The 15,720-nt window shown below is 37.7% G+C and overlaps 1 protein-coding gene across 1 annotated transcript in view; it reads left to right on the top strand.

Annotated features, from left to right (window-relative positions):
• The first annotated feature begins 379 nt into the window (after window positions 1–379).
• EIF2AK2 (eukaryotic translation initiation factor 2 alpha kinase 2) overlaps window positions 380–15,720 on the top strand; it is an 83,188-nt gene continuing 67,847 nt past the window's right edge. Inside the window, exons 1-3 of the mRNA XM_036750680.1 lie at window positions 380–419; window positions 5,042–5,192; window positions 12,119–12,233. Of these exons, the coding sequence (XP_036606575.1) occupies window positions 5,074–5,192; window positions 12,119–12,233 (234 nt within the window). The 5' untranslated portion in view covers window positions 380–419; window positions 5,042–5,073. The remainder of the gene's footprint in view (window positions 420–5,041; window positions 5,193–12,118; window positions 12,234–15,720) is intronic.

The following is a 15,720-nucleotide window of genomic DNA, read 5'->3' as shown; positions in this document are numbered from 1 at the left end:
AAAACCCGAAACTCCCGGACCTCAAGGACTTTAGGAGGGTGGGGGAAAGGATATCCAGATTGTACTTGATTGACTTGTCCCCCACACTATTTTCCACCTCTGTGCTATCTATAGGATCCCTATATTATTTGTGTCCTAAACAAATTTGTATCCCGTTGCACTCGGGGAACAGAAGAGGCTGGGGCAACAATCAGCAGGGCGGCCCCTGGTGTACTGCCCACAGTCCGGAGTGGCTGGGGAAGCAAGTGAAGAGCGGGTCGCTGACTCTCCCTCCCTGGTACTGTACAGAGGTAACGGTGGGGCGGGCTGGAGCGCATCGGTCCCGGGTGGGGCGGAGTCTGGGCAGAAACGAAACTGAGAAAGAACTACGCCGAGACAACCCGAGGGCCCGCTGCTGTGAGCCCGGAGCCCGGCTGTTGGTGAGTTCGGCAATAGCTCTGCATGGCCCGGGGTCGGGGGGGATGTTCTGGGCCCGAGGGGTTCGTTGTCCAAATGAAACAGAGCCTGTGGGACAATGGTCGGAGGCTCTGTAAGCGCGTGTGCGTGAGTGCGTGTGAGAGTGTATATGTGAGTGGGGTGAGGTGACTGACAACTGCAGCCACGTGCAGATTCCCTTTGGACGGGATGGACCCTGGGGCCCTGAGGCCCTGAGGGCGCTGAAAAAGGAAGCCCTTGGAGGCATTGGGCTCCCCGAGCAGACCGGGGGGCAAAAGGACTGGTACGCCGGGAGATGACGCAATGACAGGAACAAAATCACTGTCCTGAAGCTTAGTGACTGATAATTGACTTTGGATAAGTCACTTTGCTTCTTTGGGCTTCAGTTTTCCCATCTTTAAAATGGTATTTGGATTAGCCAATGCAGAGTTCCCTTTAGCTCTAGTCTCTGATCTTCTAATCAGCGGCTCCCAGATGCTCAGCCATTTCTGGAAGGAATGAGGATTGGGGAAGGAAATCAAACTTAGGGATAAAGTGAAGAGCTATAGAACTCTTAAAGGTCCATTGATGGAGAAGGATGATGAAGAGGGAACAGCGATAATTAAAATGTAGGACAATCCAAAAACCTCACTTTTGTGTGTTTAATGGAGACAGATGAATGAACACCGAAGGGGGCTCAAACCAGCCTTGTCAGAAAGAAGAGAAATAGTGAAGCTTGGAGTAATTCATAAACTGGATTATCAGTTACCTATAATCGGGAATTTATGGTAGCAAGAGTAGAGAGACTAAAAATTAGGGTTCCAAGGTTGCTCATACTTTGTTCACTGCTGGCAAGAATCTACCTTATAAATTCTTGTCAGATGCTTTGAATAAAGTGTGAATAAATAGATTTTCAGGGGTTTCTCTCCAGTTGTTTGAGTTTTAGAGAGCTTGGGACCACCATCTGCATCCATCTGCAGGTTCTTGGTTCAATTTAACATGCATTTATTAAGCAATACTATGTGCCAAGTACGTTGTTAGGCTTTGCATATATAAACGCAAAAAAGGAAACTTCAGAATGAAGATTTTTAAAGTTTATCCCTCTCATTGTCACAAACTATATTATCTTAAACAAATTATAATATCTCTCAGAATCTATTAACTATTTTTAAACTGGTTAGATTATGTTTCCCATAATATATTTGGCCTTGTTGGATTTTACTTACAGCATATTTGACCCCAGCTTCTTTACCGTGAAGTCCTTTGTACTACTGAAATCGTAGGTCCTGATGTACACACAGCGTCTCATTTGATTCACTTGACATAGTATCTAATGACTAACAAATTCTAATTGATTGATTGATTGACCTTGGGCAATCTCATAACTTCTTTATCTCAGTTTCTTCATCTGTAAAATCAGAGGACTTGTAGGCTCTAGATCCATGCTCCTATGATTAGTCAAAGTTCTCTTTTAATAGATGAGGAAACATACTCATGGTGACAAAGTACCTTGCTATAGGTGGTCCTGTATAAAGAAAAATATGATCTAATTTCTTCTATAAAATATTTCACTTGTTAATATCAGTTTTAGGCAAATGGTAAATAATTAATTATCACTTGTTAATTGATTCCTCTGTGGCAGGCATTGACCAAGGAAAGGCAAAAACAGTCATTGTCCACAGGGAGCTTACATTCTGGCAAGAAACCATCGTGTAAACAAATAGGTACATTGAAGATATGTCCAAAAAAGATGGTAGGTAACTTTAGAGGCGAAGGTTCTAGCAGCCCAGAGTAGATTAATATTGAAATGTGTTTCCTGGGAAGTTCAGGAACATTCATGGATTGAGTTATATTCATACCGAAGATAGTTGGAGGATTTCTGAACCTGTAAGTACTTTTGCAAGCATTTGATTTCTCCGCCCTGCCCCCAACATCACTATATTAATTTGTTAGAAGTATCAGAGAGGCAGCTAGGTGGTGCAAGTGGGCAAAGTCCTGAGCCTAGAGTCAGGAGTATCTGAGTTTCAATCTGATTTTAGATACTTACTAGCTATTTGACCCTGGCCAAGTAACTTAACTGCTGTCTGCCTCACTTTCCTCATCTATAAAATGGAATTAATAATAATGCCCACCTCCCAGGCTTGTTGTGAGGGTAAAATGAGAAAATATTTGTGAAATGCTTTACAAACCTTAAAATGCCATGTACGATGCAAGCTATTGCTATTATTAGAAATATATTTTACCAGACTCCAAGATTTCATATTCAACTGGAGTTGAATTTAAAAAAATAACACTTCCCCAAAACAAAACAATCTAATTGCACAGTTAAGGACCCCTCCTATACCCTCTTTTTTCTCTTAGCCTCTTAATCTCACAAAGATATATATTTTCATTTCAGTCACCTTTTGGCAGGATCCACTTTACTGAGAAAGAATGGCTCTTCTGTACTGGAAGAAGAGCTTCTGTCCACCTTCCTACCTTTCACACCATATCAGTAAATGTTATTTATAGACATTGTGATAAACGCAATTTCCAGTAGTGCAAAGATGATTAAACTTGGAGCCTGAAGACTTGAATTCCAGTCCCTGCCCTGCTATTTATTAGCTGTGCAATTTGGGCAAAGTACTTTGTCTCTATGAGTATGTTTCCTCATCTATTAAAGGAGAACTTGGATTAATCATAGGAGCACAGATCCAGAGCTGGAAGGAACCTTAAAGGCCAACAAGTCCTCTGATTTTACAGATGAAGAAACTGAGATAGCAAGGTCAATCCATCAATTAGTATTTGTTAGTCATTAGATACCATGTCAGGAAAATCAAATGAGATGCTGTGTGTCAGGTGCTCCATAGCTACAAAGTTTGATGTAAATATGAGATACTATTATTGGCCTGTAAGGTCCAAGCTCCGGGTGAATGAATGCTAAATTAGCCAACATCTTTTAAAATTTCTTCCTCATAACAATCCTATGAAGTAGGCAGGGCACAAGTGACATCATTCCCAGGAACAGAGGAACTAGCTGAGGCTGAGAGAGGTAAAGAAACTTGCCTGAAGTCGATTAGCTTCTGACTATGCCGTGCTAATTGTGGGGTAGTGGAAGAAATCCTGGTATGCCAGACCCTCTTAAGGAAAGCCCTTCAAAAAAAGGTTTGATCTCTTGCTTTTACAAGGCATTAGTGGATTGCTGTGTTTTCTGAAATCCAAAATGACTTATATGGATTGAAACTGCTCTAGTGTAAATGTGAAGGTTTTAATTCTTTTGGACTGGACTCGGGATGTCATTGCAGTATGGAGAAACTAAGGCAGAGAGAGATTACTTAATCCAAAGTCACACTGCTAGTCAGTGTGCTGATGTCAATCAGGACTCAAAATCAGGAAGGAAAGGAATATTTTTGAAATCTATTATTTGTCATTTAGTTTTGAGCTCACTTACTAGTGGGGATTGAATCACTTATTAGTGGAGAGATATATTAAAAGGCATCATGTCATGGTGGATAGAAAGCCAGCCTGAGTCAGGTGGGTTCAAGACCCACTTCTTACACTTGCTGTCCATGTGACCTGTTAACCTTTCGTTCTTCAGTCAACTCCTGGGGTTCATGAATTTCATTAGAAAAATTAGACAACTATATTTCAATATAATTGGTTTCCATATTGATCCTATGCAACACTTTATGTATTTAAAAATATTATTATCAGAAGAGGTCCATAGGCTTCACTCGGACTGCCAGAGGGGTCCATGACACGGAAAAAAGTTAAGAACCCCTGTCCTAAGACTGTAAATTAAACAATAGCCTCTAGTTTGCATTGGTAGAGGGAGTTTCCTCACTGGGATGTACCCTACACAAATTAAATCACAGTTCCAAACTTAAAAAAAAAGAAACCATAAGGCTATATTGACCTACTTCTATAACTAGAAGCACATTCAGGAGAACTGGGTTCGAATCCTGGCTTTGACATTGGCTCTATGACCAGCAGCAAGTCACAACCTCTCTGGGCCTCAGTTCCTCATCTATGAAGCTAGGGAGGGAGGATGAAATTAAATGAACTCTAAGGTTCATTTCAGCCCAAAGTAACAGAGTTTTACATGCATTTTGCCCTAGCTTTCCTGTCCCACATTCAACAGACTTTTCACTGTGAGATAATTTATTATGGAAGCTGAATTAAGAGATAGAGAAGTATACACTCCTATAGGTCATCTTAATGAGTTTCAAAAATTTGAGAGATGTAAGGAAATAAGTCTTTCTCCAACTTGTGGATTAAAAGTTGAACTTTCATAAATAAAATGTAGAAGTTTGAAGTAGTGTAGTAAAGTATCTAAAGTGATGGACTGGGAGTCAATAACACCTGGGTTCAAATCTATCCTCTGATGCTTGCTAGTTACCCCAGGCGAGTCATGTAACATCTTTGACACTGCATTTTCCTCTATAAAATGAGGGAGCTAGACTAAATTTGAGATTCGAGATCTCTTCTAGCTCTGCAGCTCTTATCTTGGGAAATTTTCTGTACAACTGGGAGAATTTATCCCAGAGAAATGATGGAGAGTTTCCCCCTTGTTTCCCCACTTGGCTTCAGAAGGAGATTGAGAAAATCAGGCTGAATGTTTGTTCTCTGTGGATATTATTTTTTTCAGACTTCATTTCTATTTTAAGTACACCAAGAAAAATGGCTAACAATCTGCAGCCACGCACCTACTCTGCAGATCTCTATCAGTATTGCCTGAAGAAAAATTTGCAGGTTGGCTATGAAGAAGTCTCAGTGACTGGACCTCCTCATAACCTTGAGTAAGTTACTTTAAAAAATCATCTCAATATGAAGTTGGAAAGATTAATATTTTTATTAACAAAACTTTTGAAATGTTTGTATTTTTATTTTAAAAGGATGATGTTCTTAGATCATGGGCTCTGTCCTGGTCCTGCTTTTTTTTTCTCTATACCCTCTTAGTGATCTTGTCAATTCCAGTGGATATTCATCCTATGCAGATGACTCCCACAGCTCCATATCAAGCACTTATCTCTCTCCACTCCACTCCAGAATTTCAAACTGCCTGCTGGACTTGTCCACCTGGATTTTCTAGAGTCAGTCAAGAAGCAAGCATTTATTTAGTGCTATGTGTTAGGCATCTCGCACTCAACATGTCCAAAACTGATCATATTATATTTCCTCCAAAACATACCCCTTTTCCCAGTTTCCTTATTTCTGACACAGGCACCACCATCTTTCCGTTCACTTGGATCAGGATGTTGGAATCATCTTCAACTCTTTTCTCTTCTTCATCCTCCTCCCATGATATCTAATCATTTTCCAAGCTATGTCAATTTTCTCTTCACATCTCTCATATCCACCCTTTTCTCTCTTTTCAAGGGCCACCGTGCTTGTTCAGGCCCTTATCCCACAACACCTGAGCTACTGCAGTAGCCATCTAATTGGTCTCCCTGTGTGCAGTCTTTCTCCTCTCCATTTCTGCTTTATATAGCTATCAAATTGACATCCCTAAAGAGCTGATCATGTCCCTGAAGTGTTTAAGAAGCTTCAGTTGTTCCCTATTGCTGGTAGATAAGAATGAGAGGTAGCATGGGGTAGTGAATAAATAGCTGGCCTTGGAGTCAAGAGGACCTGGGTTCAAATTCTGACTCTCATATATACTGGCTGCATGATCCTGAGCAAGTAACTTAATCTCTCAATGATCCAGCCATCGTTCTGAGGCAATAAGTTGTAGGGAGTTCCATACTCCAATGAAATCAAAGGTCTGGATTGAAAAATAATAATAGAGAATAGGAGAGATTTTGGAGGACTAAAGAAAGGAAAATATTACCTCAATTTTCAAAAAAAGGGAAGATAATGGAGTCTTTCTCACTATAAGCCAATGAATTTTATTCTAATTCCTGGCAAAATTCTAAAAAGTATTAATGGAATTGTTTGTGAATATTCAGAAATGAAAGCAGTGATTGTTAAGAACTAGCATGGGTTCATCAAGAACATGTCATGTCAGACTAATGTTATTTCTGTTTTTGACAGTTATTACTCTGGGAGGTCATGGGAAAGTTGTAGACTTCCTTTGTACCAGATATGTGTAGTTAAGCCAAACAAATCAACACATTGAATGAATCTTAACATTGTGTCTCATTCTGCCCCTCTAGTCCATTACCTCTCTATTGGAAGTGTGTATATTTCATTATCAGTCTTTTGAAGTCATGCCTGATCACTGCTTTGATCAGAATTTTGAAGTGTTACATAGTTGTTTTACTTTGCATCATTGTGGGCATCATATAAATCGTTCTAGTTCTGCTCAATTCACTGCACGTCAGTTCATACAAGTCTTTCTGTGTTTTTGAAGTTGTACTGTTTGTCATCTCTTATGGTACATACCGTCATGCAGCAAGAATTCTACCTCATTATAGCCAGACTCAGGGTTAACTGGGTGAGAAACATTCTTGTTCAAAAAGGAAGTAACACATAGGGAAACTGAATCAAGAGGCTTCTACCTTAGGCCATGCAAACATCATCCCTTTACCCTTTTCCAGAGATAGATATCCACTTGTTAGCAATTCAGAATCAATCCCTTGTGGCATTTCCCTTGACTGGTAGACTGCTGACTTAAGATAATCATACCTGAAATCAAAACACAGAGTAATATTGGATTACAGTCCCATGAGATTTTACCTCATATAGCAAATTTCACTAATTATACTTAGGCTGGATATAGTTATTAACAAATTACTCTCTTGTTGCAATAAAACTATTTAGCAAACAAAAATTTATCAGGCCTTCTAAAAATCACACAAAAGATTTTATTTAATACTCATTTCTTGTATTATTTCTCTTTCTTAATTAGAGCTTAAAACTTGTCTTGATGTAAAAGGCAGCCATTAGAATTTAACAAAGCAAGTATATCATGTAAATTCATATAGATAATGAATATATGATAGTTTACTCAAAAAGAAGCTTTCAGAGTACATTGGCCAATTCTTGCAAGTTTCCAGAGTAGCGGATATCCACCTCCTAAGTTATACTAACTCCTAAAACAAAATAAAATCTTTGAGACTAGGATCTGTACAAACAATTCCAATTATAACTTCATGGTTATCATAACCACACATTATCATATAAAATATTTCTATACTATAAAGACCCTTTCAAAAATTTTCCCTATATTTTCCCCCTTATTTCAAAGAGTGTTTGTAATGGGGAGGGAGTGGGGGAGGAAATCCTGTTTCCTAAATAAATCAATACACAAATTGTTTCACAGGGCTGATAAGGTTTTTTTCTGATCTTGTTCAAGAAAATTGGCAGGCTTACATATAAGGATATTTTTACAAGGTCTTTCTCCCACTCCCTTCCTCCTTTCCCCCCAAAAGTAAGCAATTATTATTTCAACCCTTTAAAATATGCCCAATCAAAAGCTTCATAGATTTTATCTAATAGCAATAGCCCCAAATAGCTTAATCAATAATTTCACAATATCCAAATCAAAAGAAGGTAAAACTCTCCAATGATACATTTTTTACCATCCTTTTAACTGCATTTCTTATACAATGGTTTCCTGGAATTTACAATACAAGAAAATTTAGAAACATGATAATACTTGCAATATCATGACTTGAAAACATAAAACAAAACTCAGTACAAGTCAGATGTCAATGTAGTCAGTTGTACTTCCAAATTGCCTTTATATAGTGGCATCATTATCTTTTTGGAAATGTTGTAAACTCTGATCCTCCCCATGCCTAATCCTCAAGAGATAAATTCTTACTCAAATGTAACTTTAAAAACACATGCTAATGCCAAATTTAAATTTATTTATTTTTTGATATCTATTCCTTGAGATGACCTACACTTCGTCGGATAGTTAAGAGAGCTAAAAGTGGACTGTATATTCGTTTAGACTCTAATTTTTCTGAGTATCCTGAAGCCCCTTCAAGTCTGGATGCAATGTCTCCTCAGCTGGATTGTGAGTTGCTTGAGGTCAAGAACCATCTTTTCTATTTCTTTTTTATTCTCAATAGTTTAAAGTCTGTTGCTCTGCCCATGATAGCCATTTGGTAAATGTTGGATGACAAGCTGAGTGTTGCAGAGTATAGTCTGGGCCAAAACAAAAAACAAAAAGAAACCCCCCAGAGCTTACATTTCTAGATGAAAAATAGCTACGCCAGCATTTCTTGCTCTTTAATCTGTACAAGGGGGTCTTTTTTTGTATCATGGATTCCTTTGGCAATCTGGTAGAGCCTTTGGAGCTCCTCAGGGAAAAAAAGTTTTATCCATAAAATAAAATACAGAGGACTGCAAAGGAAATCAATTATATTGAAATACATTTATCAACATATTTTTTAAAAATAAGTTCATCGACCCTAGGTTAAGAACTCCTGATCTTTACCCAGCTTCCCTGGGGTAAGGAGGAAGCAGAAGTTGGGCAGAAGTCCTGGTAATTCCCACAGAATCGTGGAGAAACATATGTTTCATCCCCTTCATAGATACAGAGGGTACATTGTTGCGCTCATTGGAGAGGATAGGCACAGTGTTGAAATATACTGATTTCCTTCTTTTGATGACTTGAAGAAGGCAGAGTAATAATAAAATTGTGTAGATCTTTATGATTTGGAGTATTTTCCTCATAGCAAGTGGAATATATAAACATTATTATCCTCATTTTAAAGAAACCCAAGTCTCAGAAGTTTCAAATGATTTAAAGAAATTTTTTTTAGTATCCCAAAGAGATCATAAAAATGGGAAAAGGACCCACATGTACAAAAACATTTATAGCAGTTCTTTCTGTGGTGGCCAAGACCTGGAAATTGAGGGGATGCCCATCAATTGGGGAATGGCTGAACAAGTTATGGTACACTATTGTGCTATAAGAGATGGTGAATAGGCAGACTTCAGAAAAAACCTGGAAAAACTTATTTGAACTGATGCTGAGTGAAATACTATTGTGCTATAAAAACCTGGAAAAACTTATATGAGTTGATGCTGAGTGAAGTGAGCAAAACCAGAAAAACACTGTACACAGTAACAGCCATGTTGTGTGATGACTGACTTTGATAGACTTAGTCCTTCTCAGCAATGCAAGGACCTAAAACAATTCCAAAAGACTCATGACGGAAAATGCCATCCACAGTCAGAGAAAGAACTATGGAGTCAGAATGCAGAGCGAAACAGATTATTTTCTTTTTTTGTTTGTTTTTTTTTTTCTTTCTCATGGTTTCTCCCATTCATTATAGTTCTTCTATACAACATGACTAATGTGAAAATATGTTTAATAAGAATGTATATGTATAGCCTATATCAGATTGCATGCCATCTTGGGGAGGGAGGAGAAAAAGGAGGGGAAGAAAATTTAAAACTTATAGATGTTGAAAACTAAAAATAAATAAATTAGCTTTAAAGAGGAAGAAAACACACACAAAAAAAGCCTCAGAGTGAATGTAAATATCAACTGTTTCTCTTTTGGTCAGCAACCCTAAGGGTCTTCCCCTCCCAGTTGGATCTCGCACTCTCTCAAGTAAAGGGGCCATCCTTTGCCTCACATCTTAAAGAGACCCATTCACTGAATGGACATCACCTCACGCAAACTGAGAACCTGAAAAGACCTTAGTCTAAAAGGGCCAGGGTCTCTCATTGCATCCTGGGTCATCTCCAGTAGTCCTGATGAATATCAGGCCACTGCACCCAGATGGCTCTGGAGGAGAAAGTGAGGCTGGTGACCTTGCACATCCCTCCCTTACTCAAATCAAAGTCAACGGCAAGTCATGTCATCATCTCCCTGATGTCATGGTCCTCTTTGAGGATGAAGGACAAACACAACCAATGTATAAACTAAATCCAGTCTGAGTGAGCCCTTGCTTTGAGGGAAGGACCTCCTGTCCTTGTTCCCTTCCATTAGCGTTTAGGATGACCCAGCTCATGAAGGAGAAAACCAGCCAGAGAGGTCCAGATGGAGATGGATTCCCCTGCCCAGATTCCTGGAGGCTGTTGAGTCTTATGATTAAGCCACATTCCTTAGCAAGAGGAGCTGAAGACTTTTAGCCTTAGCAGGAGGAGCTGACCTCCTCCTGACCACCAGGAGGAGCCTGCCTCCTCATTAGATGGCCACCAATCAAGGTTGATTTTCACTTGTCAGGGGAATTCCCTTTCAGAAGATATTTAAGGCATTTCAGGGCATTAAGGCATCTTTAGTTATGGAGAGAAACCATTGACTATCAATTTATTGATTGCTGGCTAGCCTAATTAATAAATTGATTATTAGTTACCTACAAACTATTTCTTTGGGTTTGTCATTCATTTCCCTCCCTTCCTTATTCTCTTCCTTTCTTCCTTCCTTGTATCCTGAGAGAGCTAGGATTAAAGCTCAGGTCTCCAAACTCCTAATCTAGTGTTCTTTTTGTTGTTTTAATATATTTTATTATTGCCTTTTGTCAGAGTCATTATGGTGTAGTAGACAAAGTGCTGGACTTGGAGTTAGGAAGAACTCTTGACTTACTAGCTGTGTGACTCAGTTTTCACCTGTAAAATGAAAGAGTCAGACTAGATGACCTCTAAGATCCCTTCCAACTTTAAATATGTGATCTTCTAATCTTGTTTTTCCATTACCTCTCCAGATTGAATCCACCTGCATGACAAAGAAAAATAACTAAGAAATGTCATTTGTAACAGTGAGCACCCTGGCACATCCAGGCCTGCTAGCATAGGTTCTTTGATTCACTTTTAAAAGAAAGGTAGCTTTAAAGGGGTTAATAATCTTCTTTTAATTACATTCACTAGTTCAGGGAAAGGGCAGCACCCTGAACATGGAGAAAATACAAGCAGAGAAAATACAAGTAGAGAAATTAGCACAAAGACCAACAGACAGCATTCCAACTGTCTGAACAAGGTAATACAATCACCTACAAGGGGAGCGCACATACATCTGAGTAGTTGCGGGGGGGGGGGGTGCTCTGAACAAATGGCTACTTGGAGTCCCATCCAGGGAATCAAAAGGTCCTTCTCATGAGCAAACCCCCAAAGCAAAATCTTACCTCAGAGTATATATACACTTCTCAGAGCCAGAAGGCATCACAATCATCCTCAGTGCCTAATTATCTTGGTACTTACAGGTATGAAAGCCTTTCTATAAGTAAGCCTCCCCACAAGCAAGCTTCCCCTTTAAGCAAGCTCCTCCTTAGGCAAGTTCCTCCCCCAGTGGGCTCTGTGTGACTCAGGATGTATCACAGCTGTGACTGAACACATATGGTCACATAGGCCTATTAATGGATGGGGAAGATCTTCCTAGTCCATTAACGTTACACCATCTTATACAGAAAGCTTATACTTGACAATGTATACTATATTCTATCCTAGTAATACCAAACCTCCCTGCTGTGTGTGTGTGGGGGGGGTTAGGGGGGTAAAGGAGGGGGCGAGAGGTAGGTCCTATCTCTTCTCCAGGACTTCAATTAGTTTTTCTACAGCATTCAGTTTGCTTTTGGTGATAATTTATATTGCTATAGTCATTGTGGATGTTGTTATCTTGGTTCTGCTTATATCATTCTATGTCAGTTCATACAAGTTTTCCCACATTTCTCTGACAAATCCAGTGTTCTTTTCACTATGTCACAGTACCTCCCCAGTAAAGAATATAAGAGGTAGGGGGTGAATTGAAAATAATCTAAAGATAATGTCCTTAAAAAGAGGCTTTAATTGCATAAAATCATGTGAGTCTTTTTCTTACACTCAGGTTTACCATGAAAGCTGTAGTAGGAGACAGAGAATTTCCAGAAGGTAAAGGCAGATCCAAGAAAGAAGCAAAAAATGATGCTGCCAGGCTAGCTCTTGACATTCTAGAAAATGAGGTGAGCCATTTCAACTTTTTTCTTTACAAGGGATAAACTTTTTTTCTCTCAAATCTGTTTTATAATTTGCCAGTGAGAAAAAACATCTGTGTAGAAGACAACCTTCACACCTTCTTGTGGGTTTGTAAACCTGTGCTTCTAAAGCAGGCCTGCACAACCTGTGGCCTGTGAAAGGATTTTGGGCGGCCTGAGATAAATGTGCAGGCCTGCTCTGAAGCATCCTAGGAAAGTATTTGACTGGGTGGAAGCAATAGGAATGTAGCTAGAACCAGCATCCATTTAAGGGATTTAAATCTTAACTTCAATGGGAAGGAGACTAAGTAAATCAGAATCTAATAGGAATTAATGATATAGTTTCCATGGTTGACAGTCTCAACAGCTATTTTCTTTATCAGGCATTCTTAACTTTTTTGTGTTGTGAAATTCTTCTCAGAATAATGTTTTTAAATAATTTAAGAAAAGGCTAAATTTCATTTAGAAGATAGTGAAAAAGAAGATGTAATTTATTTTTCCATCCATATTCACAAACTCTTTGAAATCTATACATAAATGTACCCCAGGTGAAGAATCTCTTCCTTGATATTATAGCAATATATTTCAAAGACAATATACTATGACCAGGTGAAATTTATACATTTATGCATGGCTGGTTCAATATTAGGAAAACTATCAGCATAATTGACCATTGTCAATAGCAATAACATAAATCATATGATTATATCAATAGATGCAGAAAAAGGCTTTGACAAAATACAACACTCATTCCTATTAAAACACTAAAAATCTTAAGAATCAATGGAGCCTTTCTTAAAATGACAAGTAGTATCTATCTAAAACCAAGAGCAAACATTATCTATAGTGAGAATAAACTTGAAACCTTCCCAGGAAGATAAGGGGTGAATTAAAGATGTCCATTATCACCACTATTATTCAATATTATACTAGAAATGCTAGCTATAGCAAAAAGACAAGAAAAAGAAATTGAAGGAAAGAAGATAGGTAATGAGGAAACAAAACTATCACTATTTTCAGGTGATACGATGGTATACATAGAGAACCCTAGAGAATTAGTTAAACTATTTGAAACAATCAACAACTTCAGCAAAGTTGCGGGATAAAATAAACCCCTATAAATCACCAGCACTACTATATACTACCAAAAAAAATCCAGCAGCAAGAGATAGAAAGAGAAATTCCACTTAAAATAATTGCAGATGATATAAAATACTTGGATGTTTACCTGCAAAGAGAAATGCAGGGATTATATGAAAACAATTACAAAACATGTTTCACACAAATAAGGATAGATCTAAACAATTGGAGAAATAGTAATTGTTCATGGGTAGGCTAAGCCAATTATAATAAAAATGACAATTCTACTTAAGTTAGTTTACTAATTCAGTGCCATACCAACTGAACTACCAAAAATTATTTTATAGCACTAGAAAAAATAGTAACCAAATAACTCATCTGGGAAGAACAAAAGGTCAAGAATATCAAGGGAATGAATGAAGAGAAAATTTAGGAAGGCAACCTAGCATTCCAGATTTCAAACTATATTACAATGTGGCAATCATCAAAACAATCTGGTACAGGCTAAGAAATAGAGTAGTAGATCAGTGAGGTAGATTAGGTACACAATACACAGTAATAAATGATCATAGTAATCTAGTGTTTGATAAACCCAAAGATCTAAGCTTTTGCAGTAAGAACTCAAAATTTCACAAAATTTGCTGGGAAAACTGAAGAGCAGTTTGGCAGAAACTAGGTTAGACCGTCATCTCATATCGTATGCCAACATAAGATCAAAATGGATAAATGATTTAGACATAAAGAGTATTATAAGTAAATTTGGGGAATATGGGAAAATGTATCTATCAGATCCATGGATAAAGGAAGATTTTATGTCCAAACAAAAGATAGGGAGGATTATAGGAAGTAAAATAGATCGTTTTGATTACATGAAATTAAAAAAGCTTTTGCACAAACAAAACCAATGTAGCCAAAATTGGAAGGAAAACAGGAAAGTGGGGGGGAAATTTTGCAGCAAGTTTCTCTGATAAAGGACTCATTTCTCAAATATATAGGGAATGGAGCCAAATTTATAAAAATAAGAGCCAGTTGATAAATAGTCAAAGGATATGAACAAGAAGTTTTCAGAAGAAGAAATCATAGTCACATGAAAAAAATGCTCCAAATCACTACTGATTAGAGAAATGCAAATTAAAATGATTCTGAAGTACTACCTCACGCCTGTCAAATTGGTTAACATGACAGAAAAAGAAAAAGACAAATGGAGGAGATGTGGAAAAACTGGGATATTACTGCCTTGGTAGTGAAGTCAAACTGTTCTGGAGAACAATTTGGAACTATGCCCAAAGGGTTATAAAACTTTGACCTAGCAATGCTACTACTAGGTCTGTATCCCAAAAATATCAAAGAAAAGGGAAAAGGATTGATATATATATATATATATATATATATATATATATATAGTATATATATATATTTATGGTCACTTTTTGTGGTGGTCAAGAATTGGAAATTGAGAGGATGCTCATCAGTCTGGGAATGGCTGAACAAGCTGTGGTATGTGATTGTGATGGAATACTATTGTGGTATAAGAAATGATGAGAGGAATGGTTTCGGACAAACTTGGGAAGACTTATATGAACTCATGAAAAGTGAAATGAGCATAATCAGGAGAACACTGCACGCAGAAACTGCAATATTGTGAGGGTGATCAACTGTGGAAGAGTTAGCTACTCTGATCAAGACAATGGTCCAAAATGATTCCAAAGGACCCATGATGAAAAAATGCTATCCATCTCCAAAGGGAGAACTGATAAACTCTGAATGCAGATTGAAGCACACTTTTAAAAACAATTTTTATTGTTTTATTTTGTTTGTGCTTTCTTTTGCAACATGGCTAATATGGAAATATATTTTGCATGACTGCACATGTATAATCAAAATCAAATCGCTTGCCTTCTCAAGGAGCTGGGAGGGGAAGAAAGGAGGTAGAGAATTTGGAAAGCAAAATTTTTAAAAAATGGTTGTTAAAAATTGTTTTACATGTGATTGTGCAATATTTAATGAAACAAATAAAATATTTTAATTTTAAATAAATATTTTATTTTTCCAATTACATGTAAAAACAATTTTTTAACATTCTTTTTAAAAAATTTGAGTTTGAAATCCTTTCCCTCCATTCCTTTCCCTCCTCCCTCATTGAGTTGGCAAGCAATTTGCTATAGGTTATACATGTGTAGTCATGCAAAATATATTTCCATATTAATCATTAATCATTAGTTGCGAAAGAAAACACAGACACCACTCCCCCCAAAAAAAACCAGGAAAAATAAAGTAAAAAAAGAGTATGCTTAGGTTTGCATTCAGACTACATCAATTCTTTCTATGGAAGTGGATAGCTTTTTTCATCATAAGTCCTTCAGAATTGGTCTTGGATCATTGTATTTCTGAGAAT

The sequence above is a fragment of the Trichosurus vulpecula genome, chromosome 3 (assembly GCF_011100635.1).
Source record: "Trichosurus vulpecula isolate mTriVul1 chromosome 3, mTriVul1.pri, whole genome shotgun sequence".
NCBI lineage: Eukaryota > Metazoa > Chordata > Mammalia > Diprotodontia > Phalangeridae > Trichosurus > Trichosurus vulpecula.
Note: the sequence above shows the minus strand (reverse complement) of the source record. Positions and strands in the feature narration are given on the sequence as shown.